This window comes from Dipodomys spectabilis, unplaced genomic scaffold (genome assembly GCF_019054845.1).
Source record: "Dipodomys spectabilis isolate Male_0828 unplaced genomic scaffold, ASM1905484v1 ptg000241l, whole genome shotgun sequence".
In the NCBI taxonomy this organism is placed as follows: domain Eukaryota; kingdom Metazoa; phylum Chordata; class Mammalia; order Rodentia; family Heteromyidae; genus Dipodomys; species Dipodomys spectabilis.
In genome coordinates this window covers 7807213-7831758 of record NW_024870918.1, presented here as the reverse complement: position 1 = coordinate 7831758, position 24546 = coordinate 7807213, and the positions used below count along the sequence as shown (strand labels likewise).

General features: G+C 38.1%; 1 protein-coding gene across 1 annotated transcript; it reads right to left on the bottom strand.

Annotated features, from left to right (window-relative positions):
* Positions 1-2735: 2735 nt before the first annotated feature.
* Anxa1 (annexin A1) lies at positions 2736-20278 on the bottom strand. Its single transcript, XM_042699393.1, has 13 exons — positions 20083-20278; positions 14034-14113; positions 13826-13934; positions 13233-13327; positions 12077-12190; positions 11079-11169; positions 9000-9079; positions 8301-8357; positions 7401-7494; positions 6464-6559; positions 5155-5213; positions 3914-4036; positions 2736-3104 (listed from the first exon to the last, which is right to left on the bottom strand). Exons 2-13 carry the CDS (start codon positions 14097-14099, stop codon positions 3048-3050), a joined length of 1041 nt encoding a protein of 346 aa, XP_042555327.1. The 5' UTR covers positions 14100-14113; positions 20083-20278; the 3' UTR covers positions 2736-3047.
* Between the last annotated feature and the right edge of the window lie 4268 nt (positions 20279-24546).

Genomic DNA, 24546 nt, shown 5'->3' with positions numbered 1-24546 from the left:
TACATAGTAGCCCCAATCCATGAGGTCCGCCTGGGCTCTTACCCCACTAAGAAACCAATGGCATGTTCACAATGATAAACGAGGGTCTTGAGGTGTGACTTGTGAGAGATCCTGGGGGTGATGCTCTGCCAGGTGTGAATGAGCAGAGACCCGAGCAGCGCAGAGCTCAGCCTCTCCCAGGCCTTCCCATGTCTCCCTGCTGTAAACATGGTCCCGGCTGCCACGGCACCTCGCATTCCTTTTCGTTCCCCCCTTGGTAGCACTAGACCCTGTCAGAGTCTTTCAACCATCCTCCACTTCTAGTCCTGCTAACTCGAGCGCTGGGTTCAGCACTGGAAATTAAATCATGGGGTTAGTAGCATGGTTATTTCACACAGCTCTAGCCTATGATTAGGAAAGCTTCGTCCTTAGGAGTGTTATCAGGATGTCTCCCCCCAGCCAGAGCTCCAGGGACCTCAGATTTATTACTCAATAAATAAGCCCCCTGCTTATGAGCTTCTTTTGTGTTTTACTGTAATCATCAAGATCTTCATTGCAGCAGTCACCAAGGGAACACATAAAGAGGTAGAAAACTTAGGCCTCAGTCCCACAAGTGAGAGATGGGACCAGGATGTGAATTTAAAGAGAGTGTGAAGACAAGAGTTTTCAGAGTCAGAATGGAGTTGATGGTAACATGGCCAGAAAGGGTATTGTTTCCACATCAACTCCAAAGAAGGGATCAGAAGATGGATTCCTTTAGATATTCAGTCAATATTCAAAATCCTTACTGTTTAAACTTAGGGGGGAGAGGGGGTGGACAGGATGGGACACCATTGCTACAGGACTGCATTTTGGGTTTCCATTTTACTAAATGCTCTTTCTCTTCCTGTATTTCTGGCCCAACCTCTAGCCAATACACAACTCCGGTGCAGAAACGTCTTCCCCAATCACTGTAATTTTGCAAGGCATTGCAGCTTGATGGAAAGAATGAATGACTTTCACTAAAGTTCAATCACCAGACATCTGTGATGTTTTTGGCAACAATATGGGAGCAAACCAAAATCTGATTTAATTATTTGGCTTGGCCAGTTATCTCAGTATGTAAAAACACTGATTTACTTTAAAAATGTACTCTTAGCTGGATTGATACTGGCTGTTACTTCAATTTCTTAGGCAATGATCAAGTCCAGTCATTCCCACCTCATTATGTCTAATTTGATAGAACTTCAAACAGCAGGTGGTGGTATTATCCCCATCTTTTAGCTGATGCAAATTCATCGCTTCAGAAAGCCATTGTTATCTTTGTGATCGATGAACTAACAAATGGAAGAGGCATCCTTGTAACTCAGACCTCTATCACTGTACTATTCTGATCTCACGTCCTAACAAACCCTTAGCAAATATTTATACCTGTCTTTTCTCCTGCCTAGCAATGCTTCATGGTGGTTACAAAGAGAAGCATCATGATTCATCTCAAGCTTCGCTTACTGAGAACAAGCTTCTGAGCTATGAAGCCGTTTTGCCAAATAAGTTGAACATAAAATGTAATTAATTCTTGTGTGTGCTGGAGGACAGAGGTATACAATGCTAAAGGTGCTCATTAAATTCAGTGTATGTCTTTAAGATGAGTAAAGTTAAAATAATGTTTTGGATGAGGTCAGAAGTCCGTTAGGAAATAGGAATTGCAGAAGGTTATATGGTAATGTGTAGAAAGTACCGGAATGATAGAGAGCTGGGTGGGTTAGATCAGTTTGCTTCCTTAAGACAGCTATTATTCTTAAGAGTAATTGGGATCCATTCAAAAAGTGTTAACGTCTGTGTGTGTGTGTTACTGAAGATAAATTCTAAAAATTAAAGTGCCAAGCGCACATAGGTACAGTTGGCTTTTGTAAAAATTCAAAAGCAATTTAAAAGAGGAAGAATCACCTTTCCAATAAACCAAAATGATGCAGCAGCAATGAGACATTTGTATGAAAAAATCTCTCCAATTGAGTACCACAAGAGTAAAAATTGGGTCTAACCTTACTTGTAAAATTTAAAACCGTAAAGGGAAAAAAAAAACTGCAGGCTGAGACTTTAATAGTTTGTCAGCATGACACTAAAGCACAATCTATAAAGTAAAAATAAATTGAATATTATTATAACACAATACACTAGTTCTATGAAAATCCCTGTTTAGGTAAAGAAAGCCACAGATGGAAAATATTTTAAAAACCATATATCTGAAGAAACAGTATTACCTAGACGATATAAAGAAGTCCGAGCTCAGTAATTCAAAAAGTAAAATGAATAAAATACAAAATAGTGATAGCACTGAATGTTGGTGAAGATGTAGAGAAAACAGACATTGTTATATTTTTGATGGGCAAGAAAAATGACTCTGTAACTGAGGAACAGTTTGTTTTATTGTTGTTTGGCTCTGGTGATGGTGATAATGGGGTGGTGGTTCTTTTTTTAGAAAAACTAAGCAACAAATTTGGTCATGATAATAATCCAAACATGAGAAATGGAGAAGATCTTAACTGATAATGTAGAGACAATAAATTCTACTCTTACACAGATCTACTTCCATGAAAAGTTGTACTAAGATAAGGAATCACTGAGATGATTTTCAACATCTGTAAACACGTCTGGCATGTGGAATCTATGTCATTAAATGTTTGCAAGTATGGATCCCAATCCAATCCCTTACTAAATTATACACAACTAAATTACACACAAAGGAAAATCCCAACAGAAGAGCCATACTCCAACTATCTTGTAAATAAAATCACTTTATTTTCAGCTGCATAAACATCTTCCGCAAGTATTGTTACCAGAACAATTTATTTATGGATTTTATCATTTGTACTTAACAGTTTTTTTTTAAAAAAAAGGTATCTCTACTGCATAAAGTTATGATATAAAATGTTGTAGAGACTATAACATTATTCATATTTATTTTTAAGAAAGCAGATTGTTACGCTGCGATGCTAATGAAATACTTTCCTACTTATGCCTATGGTGAAGACTGAAAAGCTATGATTAAGTAACTACTGGTCACATGATCCAGAGCACCAAAGGAATACTTAGCACCCGCCACACAGAGCCACCAGGATTTTCTCATAATCTCCCTTGGTTTCATCCTGTTGATACAAAAATACACATCAATCAATGCTATGCCAAATCATAGTCCATGGATTGCTTAATGATACAATAAGTATAGTATTTGTAGAGTCAACTATAGGTCAGTTCACCCATTACAACACAATGCTTTCTAGGATCTTTAACCAAAGAACTCTACAGCTAAGTAAATGTGTAGAACAGAGAGTAATATACCTGAATTATACACAAGCAGGTTAAATAGTTCTCTGGATTATGTTCATTATTTGAGCAACTATTTTCTACGTATGAAATATAATACCACAGAACTGAAGAAAACACAGCACAATCTAATCTTATCTCATAAATGAAAAATACTTGATTCATTCATTAGAAAGAAAATTATAGACACAATTTTCTTACTTTTTCTTGATTGATTTTAGTTATTAAATACAAATACTGCCAATTTAAATCATTTATTTTCCAATAGGTTCAAAACCCTTTTTTCTTTCTATATTCCTTTCAAAGCTCTAGTAAGTTGAACACTAATTTTAGATATTTTCTATATTACAAGATTATTTTAGTAGTACCAAGTAAAATGTATAGAAAGTATGTTTAGTAATTAGTCCCTTATCTTTTATTATTAATTGTTCAAAGAATCATGATGTCTGTCTACAATGGAAGAAATTACCCGTTAACAAAATTCCAAATGCATTTTTCCAGTGGGATTCTTCATAAAGTATTCACACAAACATATGCCAAGATGGATATATTAGATCAGTTGTTTATTATAAATATGTTATCAAAAGAGTCTGCATTTTTAAAAGCATAATTGTAAAAAATCCCAACATACCAGAATGGCTTGGCAGAGAGAGACCCCGTACATCTTCTGATAGTACGCCTTGATATCATTCATGTCAACTTCCGAACGGGAGACCATGATTCTGATCAGTGCCTTATGCCGGGTCCCAGCACCCTGTCCAAAGCCAAGTAGACTTTACTCTTCTTCAGAGAAACACTCACTAAGGCATACCCTTCAATATGTTCTTTCTAGAGAAACCTTCTCCCCACAACACACACATACACATATACACACACGCACACCAGCCACTACATAAGCAGTAGACTCTGCCCTCTTTCCTGTCTGTACCATCCAGTAATTAGGAACGGTGCGCTTTTTGCTGAAATTTGGAATATGATCTCATGTAATTCATCTGTCTAAATCATATCAGTCGGTGGTATTTTACTAAGCTTAGGATGAAAAAACAATCATCATATCAGGGTTTACAAGGTCCTACCAGATTCTATAACCACTCTCTTGGACACCTGGGCACCAGAACTCTAATTACATGTGCTGTCTTTTAACCTTGTGCACCTGCACTCTAACTAACCTCATTCCTATTCACACTTCAGGTATTAAGCGAACTGACAGCGAGGCTTCATTGATTTCTGAGGTCTGGGGCAAATGGTCCTCTTTATTCTCTGTGCCATCAGATATTTATCATTACCCATTGAAATGCTACACTAGATGTCAGCAGGCACAAGACAGCAACGAAGCATGTCTATCGCCGCTGTCACACATGCAGACATGACTATCAGTTCATTATTTCATTGCTAAATCTCAATCTTCCTTCTCTCTCTCTCACATTCACACAAACACATTGTCTCCCTCACACACGTGCGCGCACACACATTCTCTCTCTCTCTCTCTCTCTTTCTCTCTCTCTTCCTCTCTCTCTCAAATCACACCCTAAAAGGAGAATTTTATCTCTTTTCTCTCTTCTTCTCCTGCAAATCACACCCTAAAAGGAAACTTTTTACCCTCCTTCTTTAGGTGAATTTGGTTTTAAGCAAATCGTAAATCATACAAAAACTCATTTACATGCTCGCTTCACAGTCAAATCGACGCATTTTTAAAAAGTGTCACACAGAGCAGAAGTATAATCTAATAGCCTAGTGTTTCAACTCTCACATTGACTCAGAGCAGTGATTCTTTTTAAGGGGAAGATAAAAATACGGTCTCCAGACAAACACACATTGTCCATCTTATCTACCAGTTCTGCTCTTCAGCCAAGTGTGGAAGTAGAATGTTACCTTCATGGCCTGATGGAGTTTCTCAGCAAAGAAGCATGGGGGGCTCGTGGCACACTTCACTACAAGAGACACAGAGTTTAGTTGGCATGCTCACTACAGGAGAAAGATGCACTTGAAAGGAAAAGTAATTTGTCACTAAAGGAAAAGTTTTGTCACCAAGCTTCTATCGCCCTTCCCAATATGGGATATTGGGTTTAGTGGAAGGTTGGTGATGGCGCTCCAGGTATTGGTTTTGAGTATTCTTTCTCCTCTCAACTTATTTGTAGTGGCTTTAAACGCATACCAAGAACAATTTCAATCATCATTGCTATCCTAAGTATATCCTCCCTAAACATAAGGAAAACAGAACATGTTCAAGGCCATGGAAATAAATACTTGCTTCAAGCTGTGACCATTTTTTTTAAGTCCTAGGAGAGAAGAAACACTAAATAAAAACCAGCTGCCCAAACAATATGCTAGTGGGTATGTTTGTATGGCTACTTCTTAGTTGTTATTCAAAAGAAGTCTATAAGCAGTTCGTTAGAAATGCACATCCTAGGACCCAGTATCATACTACTGAATCAGAAGCTACCTGCTACCATGAGTCCCAGAAGCTTCTGTGGTGGGCGAGAAGCATTGTTTGAACCTATAGGTTTCTTAACCCTGAGGGTCATCTGAACTACCTTGAAAAGTCTGGAAATTTCTTTCTTTTTTTTTTTTTTTTTTTGTCGGTTGTGGGGCTTGAACTCTGGGCTTGGGCGCTGTCCCTCAGCTCTTCGGCTCAAGGCGAGCGCTCTACCACTTGAGCTACAGCACCACTTCCGGTTTTCTGGTGGTTTATTGGAGATAGGAGTCTCACGGTCTTTCCTGCCCGGGCTGGCTTTGAACTGAGATCCTCAGATCTCAGCCTCCTGAGTAGCTAGGATTACAGGCGTGAGCCACCAGCACCCGGCTAAGTCTGGAAATTTCTGAAGCCCACCCAGACTTACTAAATCAGATTCCCCTAGACTTGCCTAAGATCATTCAACTGACAAGTACACCAGGACTTTTAAGGAACAATTGTCTAGTTCTACATCTTATGCTCTTAGTGACAATTCTGAATTTCTCGGGCATGTCTTGCTTGTCATTAGTAGCTGTCAAGTAAGCATATCCCACCATTAAGATGGACTTTCCTTGCTGGTCTTACATGATGCCTTTGTCTGAAATATAGATGTTCCACTTCTGAAGGGTATTTATTTCCATTCATTTATTTCTGGCTTTCATTAAGTCAAGTAAAATGCTGAAAATGTCATTTCTACTTGGAAATTATTCCAGTTGCGTAATTACCCACCGATCGCCGTGAGGCATTTCTCAATATCTCCTTTCATCTCCAGGTCCAGGACTTTTTTCATGTCATGCTGGCTGTATTTGGTGTATTTCTGAAACACTGAACATTCAACTCAAATGAAGATATGTAGAAAGCATTGCATTCTCTGGTAAACTTCAAGCAGAATCAGAGTAAACGGATTTCTTTGGATAATTGAATTTCCAGCACCATTTTTAAACTCTTCACAGGAGGCAGGATGATGTGAATATTATGTCATGTCCTAAGAATGTAACTCACACAGCTATTTCCCATCTTTGGAAGTCAACATTTACAAGGGCAAACAATTATTGAAAATCACATTGCTTGACAACCATACCAATAACCACCACAGTGCACACACCCATAGCCCATAGACCTTCGCGTATGTGAGTGTCTACACAGAAAATTTCTCTTATTATAAGATAATAAACTTTAAGTCATTATGATGACTTTTACCCTTGTTGTGGCTTCTAAGAGACTTGGAGGTAAGTCTTTTGCATACAGGTCAGAACTTTTTTTTTTTTCCTGGAAGGTTTGTTTCATTTCTCCAACATCTACATTTCCTTTCCTTCATTGAACTCTGAATTTATGTAGGTTTTGTTTTATTTCATTATAAGTAGGTTTTGTTTTACTTCATTATAATTTCATTTGTCCTGCTGCATATCTATCTTATGGTCATATATATTCCAAATCTTTTAGAGAAATAGAAAAGGAAAAAAAAGACATAGATATTTCTCATGTCTATATAAAGCATGTGTCTACTACTGTGGAATGGTGGCTGAACACATTGGACAAAAAAAATAGTCAAATTGCAATAATGGAGAAGGACCATTACCAGTTGACTTTTTCTTTCTTTTGTTTGCCCTAAATAGAGAAAACACACCTCCCATCAAACCTCCAAGATTATCTTTTCCCTTGTTACCTCTGCGAAGATGGGGATAGCTTCTGGTGGTCAGAATGGTATTGAACACATTCACATCTGTCCCTTTTCTCCTCTCTCCTGCTTCATATAAAGCCTGTAAAGAAAAAAAAATAGACCCTCTAAGAACTTCTAGGCAATAGGTTTGGGCTCAAGACAATCAGAGTAGGATGCACTAAGATTCCAAGGATTTTTATTGTGTTTGTCAAGGACTTTCACAGTATCTTTTAATGTACCTGTAAAATTAGAACTTTTTCTATGGTTGCAGAATTAAGTTGTTTTAAACTTATGCTTAATATCAAGACTTCTCCTTGAAACAGACTTTTTACTCTTTATTATTCGAAAAGGGTATTTATGAGTCAATAATCCAACCATAAGCTAGATCTGGCATTTGATGTTATAATTTCTGGATTCAAATCACAACTTTGAAATTTAAAAGCTCTGTAGTTTTAGACAAATGGTTTAACTTGACTAAGCAACAGATCTTACTCTTCTGTAAATGAAAAAGATAAATCTCTTTATGGTCACACTTATGCTCTATTAATTCTGCAGTACTAATGACTATCATCTTCTTTGGTCACATTAATTCCTATAGTCCCATAAATATAAACTGATAGCCTCAATGTAAAATGTATATTCAGAAATGTCACAAGAAAATGGAAATCACTGTCAGTATGGGCAATTATTTAAATGCTAACTCTTGTTCTCTTTGATATATTGAACAATTTCTACTAAAATAATTTAAATTTCATTCTGGAAGCTGTATGTCACTAGGGGACAAAGATGAAAGAACCATGACTTCGCAAAGGATCTGAGATGTGAGTTTAACATGGAGGGCATTGCGTGTTGAGCCCACCAAGGGAAAAGTTGGGCTGCAGGAGTAGTTTCTCAGCTCTTCCTTACCCTGGCATCAGTATCGGCCAAGTCTTCATTAACACCCAAATCCTCACTTCGGTCACCCTGAAAAAAAAAATTCCATCCTATTGTGAGCATTTTTGTAGCAAGTAAATACATGGTTTACTTAATTCCTTTTGTGTTAGGCAATATTTGTTGAAGAAAAGTGTCAGGAGGAAATCTTGTCTTTTGCAACAATATGAGTGAACCTAAAGGACATTACAGAAAGTGTAACAAGCCAGGCAGAGATGCAAATGCCACAGGCTGTCACATCTATGTGGAATCGTGAAATGGTTGAATCATAGTTGCAGAGAGTTGTGTTGGTTAGGGGAGGGGGTGAAATGAGAGTAAGTGTACAGACTTTCAAATAGGCAGGCTCTTTTACTTAGCCAAGCGACCAAAGTCAATAATCAATAATGTAGTGTATATTTCTAACAAAGGGAGAAAGTTTTAAATGTCCCATCCTAGAACTCAACAGGTAAGTAAGGTAATGGACATGTAACTTAGCTTGATTCATCAGCTCTACATTAGATACGTAGGTTATACAGAACATTGAACTTCCAAAAGATGTACAGTTATGATTTATCAACCAAGATAATAGTAGTTAAAAAGACAAAATGATCAATCACCCAGTTCTAGAGAGAGCTCAAATTTAAGAGTTTCTTCTTTATGAAAGGAGAGGCATTTCTTAGAGTTCTCGAGTTGTACCTTTGCAAGAGAAAGCAAAGCCTTCTGAAAGTCTCCAGATGTGTCTGATGTGATGTCTTTGGCCAGATCTCTTTTCAGTTCTGAGAAGAAAAAAAAAAGGTTTTGTGGTAAACTCTTTCAAATAATGGCCCTTGTAATAGGATAACAATAGTTAATGATAATGAACTATAGAAATGTTTTTTAAAACATTGCAATCCTTACTAAAAAAAAATAGAGAAATTAGACCAAGTGAAATTTTAGACTATCAAATCAAACAAGTTGACTAGTACCGTAAATGAAAACTTGTTTGGTAAACTTAGCTAGTGATGATAAACTGCTTAGTATATATAATCAAATAACTAATTCTCAAATTATTTCTGGACTATAATATGCAAAAATTAGGCAATGATACAAGCTGACCCTTCATTTATAATGATAAAACACATGTTATGTTTCAACATAAATTACTTTGAAAATTAAAAATATCTCACAAAACATTAGCTTAATGTTATGTGTTCATGTATGTTCAGATGAATTTTTATACAGTTTTTTATGTGGTTTATTGTGTGCAGACATAATTAATCTGAATTTATAATGACCCGTAATAAACTCTCAGTGGACTTTATCTTTGGTATGATAGAGAAATAAGGATATTTTTTAATCAGGCAAAATAAAATACTGCCGCTTTGATCATTATCTCTGATAAATAGCTATCGGGTAGCTATTAATTGTAAGAATTGCAGGGAATGAAGATAAAAGCTTTCTTCCTTTTACTCCTTTATACTAAATGTCTGTGGAAACAATGAGAGAATCAGGCAGAAAAATCCTCCATAGGGTGCCATCTGTTTGGGAAATGTAAAACACTAGCAGCTTTGGGAAAGTAGAAAACAGCAAGAGACTTGCCGTTATCATCTTTGCAGTTCTGAACATAGCATCAATGGCCGTTTCCCTCAATAGCCATCAGCCCCCATGGATCCAATGACAGATAAAGAGCCAATCATCATGGCTGCTCATAATGGTAAATAAAGGTTTCTATAAAGAATCAAAATACCTAATTCTTTTTTAAAATGAAAGAGAGCAGAATATTTTTTATGAAATCATTCTTAGAAAAATAGAAAAGGTTTCTAGAAAACTTTTTGAAGTCTTCACTCTGAAGTTTCCATTATAACAACATGTATTTTCTAGTAAATCTCAAACTCCAACTGGGAGAGGGTTTTGATTCCCTCCTAAGCACCCAAGCTGCTTGTTGGATGTGTGTAGACAGGGCCAAACAGTAAGGAGACACTTCACTGGATAGAATCTTCAATGTTCTCCCTTAGATATGTATTTTAATGTTTTTTTCTTTCATGCATTTGTTTCTAACGCATTTATAAGATTATTTCTTTGTTGCTTTGTATGTCCCTCCCGCACAGTATAACCCCTGCTTTCACTATATTTGATGTAGGTATAATTTGTGGAGGAGATGGGGAAAAACAAGTCGTTTAAGGATACAAGCAGACCTGTTGCAACAATGAGAAGTACAAGTTGTCATGTCGAAAATGAACTTTACTACTTTTGTGCGGGGGGGGGGGGGAAGAATTGGGGGGGGATGGAGAGGGAGGCTGGGAAAGGATGTGAAGGGTAAACAAAGGAGGAGGCTGCAATGCTTGATAAGAAATGTACTCATTATCTTGCCCATGTAATTGTAACCCCTCTGTACAGTATGTTCACAAAAAATAAAAATAAAAATAAAAAAAAAGAATCTTCAATGTTCTCATAATTAACACCTGCAATCCCTTTCAGGGAAGAATGTAATGCCAGGTGCTGGTGGCTCACATCTGCAATCCTAGCTAGTCCACAGGCTGTGATCGGAGGATGGTGATTCAAAGCCAGCCTGGGCAGAAAAGTCTGAGACTCTTTTTTTCCCAATTAATCAGTAAAAATCTGGAAATGGAGTGATGGCTCAAGTGGTAGAGTGCTAATCTTAGCAAAAACAGCTCAAGGTGAGCACCTAGGTCTTTAATTCAAGCCCTAGTACCGGCACAAATAAAGTAAGAATTTTAAAAGAATATAATATTTCTTCCCCAATTACAATTGAGTCTACTGGACATTATCAATTACCCTCTCTGTAGACTCTGTTGATTTCTCTGATTTCTCTGTTATTTCTAGATGCCAAAATTTCAATCAGAGTGTCTTCATCAGTTCCAAGTCCCTAAATTGAAAGCAATAAAAAATATATAAACATCTTTATTTCATGTGAGAAATTAGTTTTTGTACCACAAATTTTGTAGAAATATGTTAGTAACTTCACCCATAAATATATAATAATCACAAAATGTATTAGATTTGTCTAAAATAAAATAGATGTATAGTCACTATTTGGGGTAAAAGACTACAGATGAATATATTTAGAGGGTGTGGGTGATTGATGCCTATAGTCTTAGCTATGGGGATGGAGACAAACTCAGGCAGAAAAGCTCTTAAGACCCCTTTTCAAGTAATATCTGGAGGTCGTAAAGCACACCTGTTACCCCTCAGCTAGCGGAGAGGTTTGGGATCGAGAAGATTGTGGTTCGACACTAGCCTGGACAGAAAAATGTATGAGACTTCATTTCCAAAGAAGCAAGCTGTAACTTGGGGATTATGGGAAGGCTAACATAGGCAGGTTGTTCTCAGACATGTGTCTTGGTGATGAGACTCGACCATAAAAATAACCAGGAAACCAGTGGGCTGGACACATGACTCAGATGGTCAAGCACCAGCCTAGAAAGTGTGAGGTCCTTCATTCATGCCGCAGTACAAGCAGCAGAAGAAGAAGAACATGAAGGAGAAGAAGGAAGAGGAAGAGGAGGAAGAGAGAGAGGAGGAGGAGGAGGAGGAGAAAGCTGAAGCAATTTGACTTATACAGTGAAAACTATAAGACGGATAAAGGTAGCAATATTAATATTTTTCATGTATATGTCTTCATGTATTGAAGTAGTCATGCACAAGCACACAATCACTGAATTGCCACTAACGGACATGCATGTAAGCTATCAAAGGTAACACAGTAGGGACAGGCCGATTTAATATAGACATGATCTTGAGAGAAGGCATTTGCCTAGCACTAGTCATGTTACCTTCATGGCAGCACGCAGTTCATCTGCATCAAATTGGGCTGGAGTTTTCAGTAGCGCTAACACAACTTCCTCAAGGTGACCCACAAGGGCTTTCTTCAGAACTTCATCCAATGGCTGCAAAACAGATTAGAATCAGGACTCCTAGTAAGTTATGTGCTCTGTTACACAACAACCTGGCATCGCCTGATCTTTCTGTCATGTTGCTACAGATTCCTAGGCCCAACTGTCTTTCCCAGGTCTTTCCTTTCACAGTGAAAAACATACCAGATATTTAGGGATGGCACCTTAATCTTTTAAAAGGAATTTGATAAAAAAAAAAAAAATGTGCTGAATCCACTGATAACTTCTGAAATAGAGGGCTCTCCATCTTTTTGACAAGGAAGAAATGACAGGGCTCAAAATGTAAGAAGTTATGTATTAATAAAACAGTAGTAAAATACTCTAAAAAACTGTTTCTTGACATTGCAAGGCTTTGAGGTTTGCATTCCCCAAATAAGCGCAGTAATAAAAATTACATTTAACAATAAAAGAAAGCTTATTCACATATGCTATAACACAGAACAGAAAAATCACTTGGATGGTAGAACTAGATGCAAACTCTAGGGTTCAGAAACATAGAGTTCATTTTACAAACCCGAGATTTAAGCTGAAATGGGGCATCCTAGGACTCCTCAGTAGGAGGATCATGGTTAAAGACTAAGCCCAGACAAAAACCAGAGACCTTCTTTGAAAATATCTACAGTAAAAAAGGCCCTCTGAAATATTACAAGCGCTTACCTAGCTGGGCTCTCAGTCCAAACCTCAGTCCACCAAAACACAAAAAGTAAGTAAACTTCAGCAGAAAATTCATCTCAATCAAAACATATCCTTTCTTATCCTTAGTAATCTTGATGCTTAGTGTGTTCAAATTGAAGGATTGTTTCCAGTACACAGATCTGAGGACTTATATCAAACTGGCAAGTACATGAAACCAGTAAATTTGCTAGAATTGATTCAATGACACTAAATTACATAAACGCAATGGCTGTCTAATTGATACTGGAGAAACAATAGTTAGAAACCCATCACAGCAACCCTCTCCCCCCCACACCAAAAAAGAAAAAAAACACTTAGCTCTGTGGTTCAAAATCTATGTTTAAGCATAAATAGGACCCACCTTTCCTTTCTCTTGCAGATAAGCTGCCTTGATCTGCTGACGCTGAGCATTGTTCCTCTTAGTGAGAATATCAATGATGGTTGCTTCATCCACACCTGGGGGAGGGGTAAGTGTTCAGCTTTAACATCAATTAATCCCAATTTTTTTCCACCATCTACAACTGACATTACATGCTTCATCATCAAGGTAACCCACATTAAGTTCTTAAATAAACTAAGAAAATAAGTCCTGCACTACTTATCAAGATAGATAGTCTATCTAGAAGAAAAATAGTCTATCCATTTCAAAGGCAAATGAAAAGCCAAGTTGTTGCTCCTGGGCATCGGGTACAAGGAAAGATCAGGGTTCAGACCCTGCATGTGTTTATTCACTATTAAGTTTCTATTAGACAAAAAAAACAAATGGTTGCAGTAGTTGAGCTCCTACTGACTTGATCAAACTTCCCTTAAGAACTGAAAAAGGAAATAAATCTGTATTCCATGAAGATATCTCTTTATCTCTTCAAATGGAAGCTCCTTCCCATCTTTCAGGTCTGTTTTAAATAGGAACCATACAATATTCAGGAGAGAACTGTTTTAAGGACACATGCTCACCTTTAACCATTATGGCTTTGTGCAAAGCCTCCACATCCGAGGATGGGTTGAAGGTGGGGTAAGGGCTCACGGCTGACCCAGGACCACCTTTGGATGATTTCACAGTTTTCTATAGATGACAGAGACATCAATTAGTGTCTACTCACTTCTGTTGCTTTCTATTTCAATACTGTTAAACAATGAAGTCACTTTGTTGTTCACTACTTACCACATAGTCCTGTTCTTGATTGTCAATAAACCAGGCCTGTTTGAGGAATTCTGATACCATGGCCATTTTTGAAAAAGGGTCTGGAATTAAAAAATAGATGCTATTACTAAACAGGCCCACTGCACATGCACACATCCTCTTATACACAGGAAACACAACGTCACAGAATAACTGCATCCTAACTCCTTGCAACTACACTAAGTACTGTAATGAAATCTGAATTTTAGTTGGTTTTGTTTTTTTTTAAAAATGTATCCTTCCAAAGAACCCAGGGCCTCCAGTCAGAAACTGAGCTCTTTCTAGATGTGTTCAGTCTTCACCTCTAAGGATCTGCTCAGTGCTGTAAGTCAGCACAGATTGAAGAGAGAATCAGATGGTTTGCCTCATTACTTTAAATGTAAAGATCACCCACCGGATGCCAACTACTCAGAGTGCAGAACCTTCAAATACCATTTGCCTCCAAGAACCTAGAGACTAGTGTGTGGTCTCCACGAGAAAACCACAAGAATGAGGAAATTCCTTAGAAGAGCAAGCTGAGCTCGGTCTCTCTTAAAATGAGTCAGGACAGAACTTGAAGAGAATAAAACTGGTCCTATTTGAAAAGCTAAAACAACAACAACAAAAGTGAACTGGAGAAAGAAACGTTGATAGAAGCCGAAAGAAGTTTAAATGGATATCCAAATCACTGGGGAGACATCCCAGAGAATGGCTAAGAGATATTCACCCCTCAAGAGCAGAGATCACTTAGTGACCCCTTAGACACTCTATGTTGGATTAACCATGCCTATATCAAAGGGATGGCTAGAGAAAATACATCCATGTATATAAATTAAAATAACCTGGGGCAAAGTGCAGGACTGGATTGACTCAAAACTCAAATCCATTGATTTCTCCCAAAATAAAAGTTGGCTTTTCTATTTCTTGGTGTGAATTTATTTTAGTACTTAGAGTGACTGGCGCCTAGCATCTTCATGTTTCTTCCTTCTTGAGCTACCTGAATATTAGTATTGCCTCTTTTTCCTCACACCCTTTTGTGATATGCCACCAGAGATGACTACCATGAATCCCTGTGGTGGAATTCAGCAGGGTAACTTCTACAGGTTTAAATTCATAATCCCAAACTAAATGACTCATGAGAAGTAAATAAAGTGATTGATTCCTTCAGTGTGTTCAAATGTTTCAAGTCCACACCTGCTGAAAAATAAGAGCAGTTCCAAGTCATGAGTTTAAATAACTGCAGGAAATAATATCCACAGCCAGAAACAACCTCCATTTAATTACCATCATTGTTTAAGTTACTCCTTTGTCACTTGTGGGAAGAACCAATATATTGTATATTCACTAATACAGGCTCCAGCAATGGCAAAAGTTAAAATGATTTCTTAAGTTAAGGTTGTGATGTACTTCCCATTACAGGCTAATTTGGTGTAATGGTTGTTGGCAAATGGAATTTCATACTCAATTGCTTCACTGACACACCCCAAAGTTCACAATTCTAGCAGTTTCAATTATTCACAATGTATAGTGTGGTCTGTCCATCTTAATAGTTAATATAGAGTAGGAGCTTCAAAATAAACAAAAATATTTAAAATATTCAATAATTTCACTCTTTTCAGCCAATAAAGAAACACTTCAAAATAGAGCTGGAGGTGACACTGCATACTATTATCCCAGCTACTGAGGTGGTAGAGGCTGAAGCATCTCAAGTTCAAGACTACACTGAACAAAGGAACTGATAAGACCCCTTATCAAAAACAGAGTAAGTTGGGCATCTGTGGCTCACACCTGTAGTCCTAGCTACTCAGGAAGCTGAGATCTGAAGATTGCGGTTCAAAGCCAGCCCAGGCATGAAAGTCCCTGCCTCTTATCTCCAATTAACCACCAGAAAACCGGAAGTGGTACTGTGGCTCAACCGGTAGAGCGCAATCCTTGAGCTGAAGAGCTCAGAGACAGCACCCAGGCCGACTTCAAGTCCCACAACCAACCAAAAAACAAAATAAAACAAAAAGTAAGAATAAAAGTAAAAGTGGTAGGGAGTACTTGCCTAGAATCCAAGACCCTAGGGACATGGGGCATTCTTAGAACCAGAAGAAAAAAAAAAAAGTCCAGTAAACTCAAAATGAATTTAATGAAATCTACTAGTCAGATGAAGCCATCTAGCTCTTAGCAAAGTTTAAAATACAGGGATTATGGCAGGACGCAAGAAACTGCTCTGAAGGGAAAAGATTTCATTCTGGCTGCAAGTTAAGTAAGTGCCCCAAGCTCATTACATGAATAAACAGAACTTCTGCCCAACCTCGACACACCTTATAAATTCCATAGCAAAACATATTTTAGCCAAGGTTGATTGCTACAGCAATCATCCTCAGTCCTGTGAGTTCACAAATGCTTTCCTTCTTTCTTTTATTGTAACTTTAAAATTTATAATTAGTATTGGACAGCCTTTTCTACCATTGTAGCTCAACAAATACTGCATTTCAGTCCCACTGAGATTTAAATTCAAAGTTACATCAGGTAGATGGAAGATGAATTGGGCCAGGTACATATGAACTGATCAATCTGGAACCTAATGGTAGTCTATGTTTCTTCTAATAGTCTCTTTGTGCTCATTCGCTATTCATCAGTCTATCAGTCTTAGTTTATCTGTCATTGAAGTTTAGCATTTTTGTATATTTTAAGTATTTGAAGAAAGACCTCCTCCCTTTTTTTTGGTCATGGGGCTTGAATTCTTGGCCTGGGTGCTGTCCCTGAGTTCTTCAGTTCAAGGCTAGCTAGCTCTCTACCTCTTGAGCCACAGCACCACTTCTGGTTCTCTGGTAGTTAAATGAAGATAAAAGTCTCATGGACTTTCCTGCCTGGACTGGCTTTGAACTGTGATTCTCAGATTCTCAGCCTCCTGAATAGTGAGGATGATTGGTGTGAGCCACTGTCACCTGGCTGAAAGACCCTTTTGCTTTCCCATCATTAGCAACCTTGTGAAAGGTTAGTTCCCGAATTTATGACAGAGGAACCTCTGGTCTGTGGTCTTGGTTACAATAATGTTGGTTACAATAATGGTGTTGCTATATTAATTGCAAAACACAACAATTCTTAAATTTGCATTGAGTAATGACAGAGTGAGTCTAGAGTACAGCCTACCTTAGTTACACACTAGAGCTGTCAGAACTCTACCATAGGGGTAGCTCTAACTTCTAGGCCTTATTTCCAATCTAGGAAGAATGTCATTTTCAGGTTAATTTCCAGCCAGTGGTATCAAGAATCATGATGTAAATTTACATCTTCAGATTCCAAACTGTTCTACACCCCTTTACATTAGTGACAGAAGAAACAATGACAAGATCAATATCATTGTAAGCTACTCAATATGAGACTAGGATTCATTCAGTCAACCCAGAGAACCTACGACAAACTTTACCATAGAGCCCTGGTTGTGTGTTTTCAAATGTTTTAGTCTTGTGCACAGCTTTACCTAAAGTAGATTATCTATTTGGCAAGTCATTCTTACACCCATGTTCAATACAATGGATGCATTTGAGGAACCACTACAGGAAGGGTAGCTTGTAGACATGTTGTTTTAGACTTTTGGATGGGGAGTTTCCAGGGCCTGAAGTGCTCCTTCCTCCTCCACACCCCACTGCCTTTTGACTAACTGCTTCTTCTCAGTAAGGACTTTGCTTAGAGGATTCCTTAAGTCTCCATAAAAACCTTCCAGGGATCTTCTGCATTGAACTGGGATACCTTCCATGCATTCTGCCTTGAAGATAGTCCTTCATTTTGGTACTGGTACTTCCCAGGAGGTCAGAATACATGTGCTGTTCTCTATGAACCTCTAATCTCAGGCAAAACACAAAGCTTTGACATACTCATAATATCACCCAATCCACAAATACTGTGGATACTAGCATTTTAAGAAATAAACATCTACTCACAACTATAAGACATGGATGTAAGAACTGAAATGTTTTGAGTCTCACTTGGAATGTTTTGTTTCTTTTGGGGGGGCAGGGGGGTGCCCATTCTAAGGCTTGTACTGAGAGCCTACACTTTTCTGCTCAAGGCTCTTCCTCTAATACTTGAGCCACCTGTCTACTCCGAGCCCTTTTTGGTAGTTAATTGGAGATAAGTGTCTCACAGACTTTACTGCCCTCACTGACTTCGAGCTGCAATCCTCACATCTCAGCCTCCTGAGTAGCTAGGTAGTATCTTTCTTTCTTTTTTTTTTTTTGGTCTGGTCGTGGGGCCTGAACTCTGGGCCTGGGCGCTGTCCCTCAGCTCATCAGCTCAAGGCTAGCGCTCTACCACTTGAGCCACAGCGCCACTTCCAGCTTTTTTTCTTTTTGCTTATGTGTGCTGAGGAATCGAACCCAGGGCCTCATGCATGCAAGGCAAGCGCTCTACCACTGAGCCACCTTTCCAGCCCGGTAGTATCTTTCTTAAGATCCATATTGCTCTGAAATGTCAAATGTGAATTTCACCTCACCTCAAGGAGATAGAGATACACAAAACAATCTAATGAAGGAAGGCATAGATAAACTGCATCTGTTCTGAACTTTCACACACACACACACACACACACACACCTGCCCAGTTTCAAAGGAAATAGAACTACAAGAACTGTTGATGGTTTATCACCAAAAGTAATAGGTCCATTACTTTTTGCTCTAATTTTAAGCCTGTCATAAATTAATGGGCCCAAAGACAATTAAGAACCATCAGCTCAGTCAGTTGATATCTATAAAATCAACCTTGCAGATGTTTTGATTGAAAAAGTACTTCATAAGCATGGCTAGATAGCTGGTTCATTAATAATGTAATCATAATTTTGTCAACATCAGCACCACGTTGGGTTTCTTCCAGCTGTGGTTGGACCTGGGGCTAGGGTGGCAACATCACTTTAGTGGGAGAGGCCCAGAATTACAAAGCCAGCATTTTCCACATTCCACTCACTTGCAATGGGCCTTCTAACAGTTACCAAAACACATTCCTCTGAACAGGGGGAGGGAAGGGGACCTTGCTTTCTTTTTCTCCATTCAAATATAATTTTAAGGGCAATCAGAGCTAATAGGACTGCACTATAGTGAACTACCATCCAAAGTTAGAAATCGAGGCATGCAATTAACATTTTACAAGGGCTAAGAGAAAAAGTCCTTGACTAGTTGCCAAGCATGGATATGAATCATGAGCTCCGATTTTTTGCAAATATATCCAACTCCAGTAAAACTCCAGATGTGCTTTGTGCTTTATGTACTAAGGAAGTTTATGATGGTGAGCTCATCCAGCAATCCAAGTGGAGGACTCTGACATTCCCATGGGATAATTTATCTGACATCACCCAAGAAATGTTTCTTTTCCCCTTTGGGTTTTCAAACCAACACTGGAAAAGCCTGTCCAGGGCAGAGATTCCAGGAAGAATGTAGCCACACCCTGTTTCAATGAAATGAGTAATAAGTGGACCTTCTTAGCTGGCTGAGTAAACATAACATTAATTTCAAAACGTTAATTAAAAAGTGAGCAAATACCACTCTAAGTTCTAAAGTCTATTTACTTTTCTTTACAAGAGAGAAAAATGAATTATGCACTTCCTGCTAATTTGAAACAGCTTTGCTTGAAAAGCACCACTAGCACCCCCTAAACAAGCACTCTCTAAAAGCAATCCCCAAACACCTTCCCCAAGCCCTCTTTCCCTAGCCTTACAAAACACACATTTCAAGGAGGTGGAAAGGAAACATATTCAGAGACTACGTGCATTCTTTCCTTCTCTGCTATGGAAACCAACATCTGTCCAAGGAAGTGAACTTAGTATAGTTTTTGAAATTGCATTCCTAACTCAGTCCAACAAAGCATTACAATTTGTGAGGCCTAAAAAAAAACATAAATATCCAATGCAATGTTACAGAAAGTCTCCTCATTCATCAATCCTATAGAAGTAGTAGCATTGAACAGCAACAAAACTTCTTTGGAAGAAAACAAACTCAAAGAAGAGTTTCTACTGCGGTGGGAAATGTTTTCAAGACAACCAAAATTAGCTTACAGGAAAATCAAGGCTTACCGTTTTATTTTCCAACCTTCTGCCAAAGAACTAAGGAGAGACTCTCTCTTCTCTGAAGGTTGCAGTCAGTGTAGACGTGGAGCTCCAGAAGTCTGGTTTTATAGGATTTGAAGGGAGGCCACACCTAGCAACCAGAAGTTAGTAATTGGCTGCTTTTTGTTTGAAGCAACGAGCTCAGCTTTGTCCAGAAACAAAGTGAAACAAGCCTTGCAAAATTACTCACCAGCTCAACGGAGTTTCTTGCTCAGCTGAGAGCAAAAAGGAAGTGAGAAGGAAGGACAGATATAGATGGAGAGATACATTTTTCTCTCCCCTTCCTTTTGCACTTTTAGTTCTAAAAGGCACAGAATGCAGTTTAAAGTTTACAGTGCTGTCTGCCCCAAGCTAGATGCAATTGTTGGCAGTTTTGTTAAATTGAGTAGATCATAGAATTAAAAGAGCATTGATATAAAAAAAATAAAAATTCAGTGGTATTTAAAAAAAACTAATGAGTTTGAATCCCAGCTCCACCGTTAGGACTTCCTATAAGCCCCTCTGCACAGAGTTAAGTTTCCTGAATTGTTACTGTATTCCTACAGACACAATCTATTCTACTTTTGTAGTTCATTTGACAACCATGATAAAACATGTGTTTGTAAATTTCAGCATTATACACTAAGAGATAATTTTCTGCTTTTATTTCACCAGAAATGTTTTCTTCTTTCCAAATAAAGCTTTTAAACCTCCGTAGAACTAAGAAACACACTAGCAGTGAAGTTAAATTTTGAACAAAGTGATTGCTAACAGTTTGGCATTGTGACATGGGCAGTAGTGAACATTACTTCTTTTGTACATACGTCTTATGTACATAGATTTTGATTTATATGTAACACATCCTAGACATTAATGAGGAATTAAAGAATTTAAAAAAAAAAAAGGGAAGTCAAGCTATGGATTAAAAGGATTAATGGATTAGTAATGGTCACAAAACCAGTATTATGTGAAATTTCCCACCTGATGTAAGGAAGTTTATTTCCGTATTCTCAATAGTGATTCATTTTTATTCTTTACAAATCCTTACAAGTTCTTATGTGATGAATCCATCAAACTATGCACAAGTGTGAACTGCCTCACGTCATGGCTCTGCTTCTATTGTACTCTAAGAGCGTGTGGTTCTTCCTCTTTCTTCATACATCGCTCAGGTAGTTATATACTCCAGGTTTATAAAAAGCAATGGAAATTTTAAATTTGAAATGTTTACAAAGCCCTCTGTACTCTTAATGTCAAGTTTGTCGAAGCCAATACACTCTTAACCAGGATGGTTATTTAATCTGAATAGTTAAGAAAGTATTAATCTTTATTTTTGACACTTGCTATACATTTTTGGGAAACAAGAAGAAACTAATTAGCATCTACTAATTAATTTGATGGATATCATTTTAAATTGATCTTGACAAATGTAAACGAGCCTTCTAATGCTATATTGATGGTGTCAGCTGAGAAGGGAAGAGATACTTATACAAAATCAGGTTCATTATTTTTCTTTTTGAATGTGTACTCCTAACTTTTGGCAATGGAAATGTTAGAGCCTGGGTACACAGTGACATTCAAGAATTAAGGAAAACTTCACCGTTGGTTTCTTATTTTTGAAAACATGCTATCAGTATTTTTTAATTGTATGTGAGGTAGTGATCATCATTGCTACATATCGGTACACGCTCACACGTGTATTGATTAATCTCCCTCTCCGTCATTCTCTCCCGTATTCCCTGCGCCCTTCCTGCTTCTAGTCCATACTCATCTACACAGTACGTCAATCTTATTCACCCTTCCTCATTCTTTCCATTTTCCTTTCCTATCCCACTGGTAATCACCTTTGAGCACAACCCAGTTTATATTCTTGTCTTTCATGTTTATAAGTGTTTAGCAATTGTTTGAAGTCTTTTCACTGTGGTATCTCACAATGCATATGTTGTATTTAAATCAGAGTAACCTTTCTATTACTCTCCATAACCCCCCTTATACCTCTGTAAATGTGTGTGGATGAAAGTCCCAGCTCCTCTTCAGAGACATGGGACAATGAAAAGTGTCCAAGGTGGATGGAATGAAGAAATGAGTCAAACATACAAAATAGGTCTTGTGGAATATAAATATGAAAACTGAGCTCACAACATATCCCTGGGTGTAAAACTCCAACCACAGTTTGAGAAAGAGACAACCAGGCAATTGGACCCATGAGATCTAAAAGTAAAAAAAAAACAACCCTATCTCCATGATGAAATATAGCCATTTCTAGTACATATCTGAGACAAACAGTGAAGGTCAGATAAGATGATGTTAAGTGAAATGAACCCCAAGATAAGGACACAAGTGTTTTTTTTTCTTTTTGCTAGTTTTTTGTTGCTTTGTATATCTCTCCCCCATGGTATAACCCCTGTTTTCACTGTGTTTGATGTTGGTATAATTTGGGGAGCAGAAGGGGAAAAACAAATTGTTTAGCTAGGGATACAGGTGGACCCATTGCAACAATGAGATGTACAAGATGCTATGTAGAAAATGAACTGTACAATTTAGGTGGGGGGAGTGTAGTTGTGGAGATGAAAGGGAAGGCATGGTGGGGGAAAAGCAAAGGAGGAGGCAACAATGCTTGATAAGAAATGTACATATTCGGGCTGGGAAGGTGGCTCAGTGGCAGAGCGCTTGCCTTGCATGCATGAGGCCCTGGGTTCGATTCCTCAGCACCACATACAACAACAAAAAAGCCAGAAGTGGCGCTGCGGCTCAAGTGGTAGAGCGCTAGCCTTGAGCTGAAGAGCTGAGGGACAGCGCCCAGGCCCAGAGTTCAGGCCCCACGACCGGATCCCCCCCCCCAAAAAAAAGAAACATACATATTACCTTGCTCATGTGATTGTAACCCCTCTTTACAGTATTTTCACAATAAAAAAACTAATTTTTAAAAAATACTGACAATAAAAAAGAGAACTACAATGCAGTTTTGTGTTTGCATGAACCAAATGGAACTACTTTATATATTCATATTTACCATACACTGTTAAACCCATAACTGCAAAAACAAGTGTGATACATGTGCTAATAATGAGAAAAAAAACGTTTAGAAAACACTTTTCAGAATTTACTTCCAGCTATAACTCTAAAGGGAAGAGAAACACCCCATCAGATGCAAAGAGTATCACTGATGCAAGATGACTGTGACTAATCTGTTGGAATCACTTATATCTAGACAATAATAACAGCAAATGGATTTGTGGAGATAAAACAGCATTTAAAGTATGCTACCATTAACAGCTAAGGGAGAGACATGGGGTAAGTGTCTTATGGGAGTAAAACACACACACTGTAACTGCAGAGACGTGACTCACCACTCTTACTGTTTCTAGAAGGTGGTGATTCATCAGCTCTATTGTTTAAAAACAAAAGAGCATAAAATAAGGAAAGAGCAGACCAGAAATCCGGTGAAGAATAACCAGTACACACTGCATTGTCACATCATATTTAAATCACATAGTGAGGGGAAAGAATTTTGCACGCCAAAATGGCAACCCTCACATAGCACAACAGAGCAAGCGCCGAACAAAATTTCCTGTTAGTAAGGTGTCTTGTCCCCCCTTTATTATTAAGCCCTATCTAAACACATCTCTCTGCAGGTGGAAGACAGAATCATGAAGGAATCATGAAGGATCGCACTCTGCTGAAGTCCCCAAATCTCCCCACAGCTTCCCCCCACCAGCTATTTACAGCCAATGAAAATGACTTTTTCAAGCATAGTACTCTAAGTGGTTTCCTCCTTGACCTCAAATCTTTTTCCCACTCTCCTTCCCTGTCTCTCTCCCTCCACACTTTCCTTTCCTGTCTCTCTCCCATAGATACACATCCACACTTCATGAGGTTGTTATTATTTTGTTATTGCTCAGCTATTACCAGCATCACATGAAATAAGAAGAATATTACTAATGAAGTAGTCCTACAGAAGGCTAAGGCTGCATCTTTATTGGGCCTTACTGGAAGAAAATAAAAGGCAATGCATCTATGTGCAAGAAGAAAGGACTGAAGTTCCCTGAGTACATCAGGCGCAAGATCTGCTTTAACCCTTTGATGGATTAACTTTCTTTTTCTCAGTAGATTCAATAGGAGAGAAAGAGGGCATCACCTTGTCTCCAACAAACTGAGCCAGGATTTGAAGAACCTGAGACTAGAATTTCCAGATCTCAAAAAAACCAAAAATTGATCATTAGATCTAGTCCCAGGAAGACACTGGGATTTGAGGGTGAGGTGTTAAAACCCCGTTGTTATTCTCAATGTGTGCTTCTTTAATTTAACTTTTAACTCAATGGAGTGCTAGGTTTTTTCCATTCTAAAACTATCATTCAGCAACTACCATATAATAATTGCTAATAAATTGTGCTAAGGCCTTGTCTCTTTCCCTCTATACATTTTCTGTATTGGGTTAAAAATGTTATTATCCTA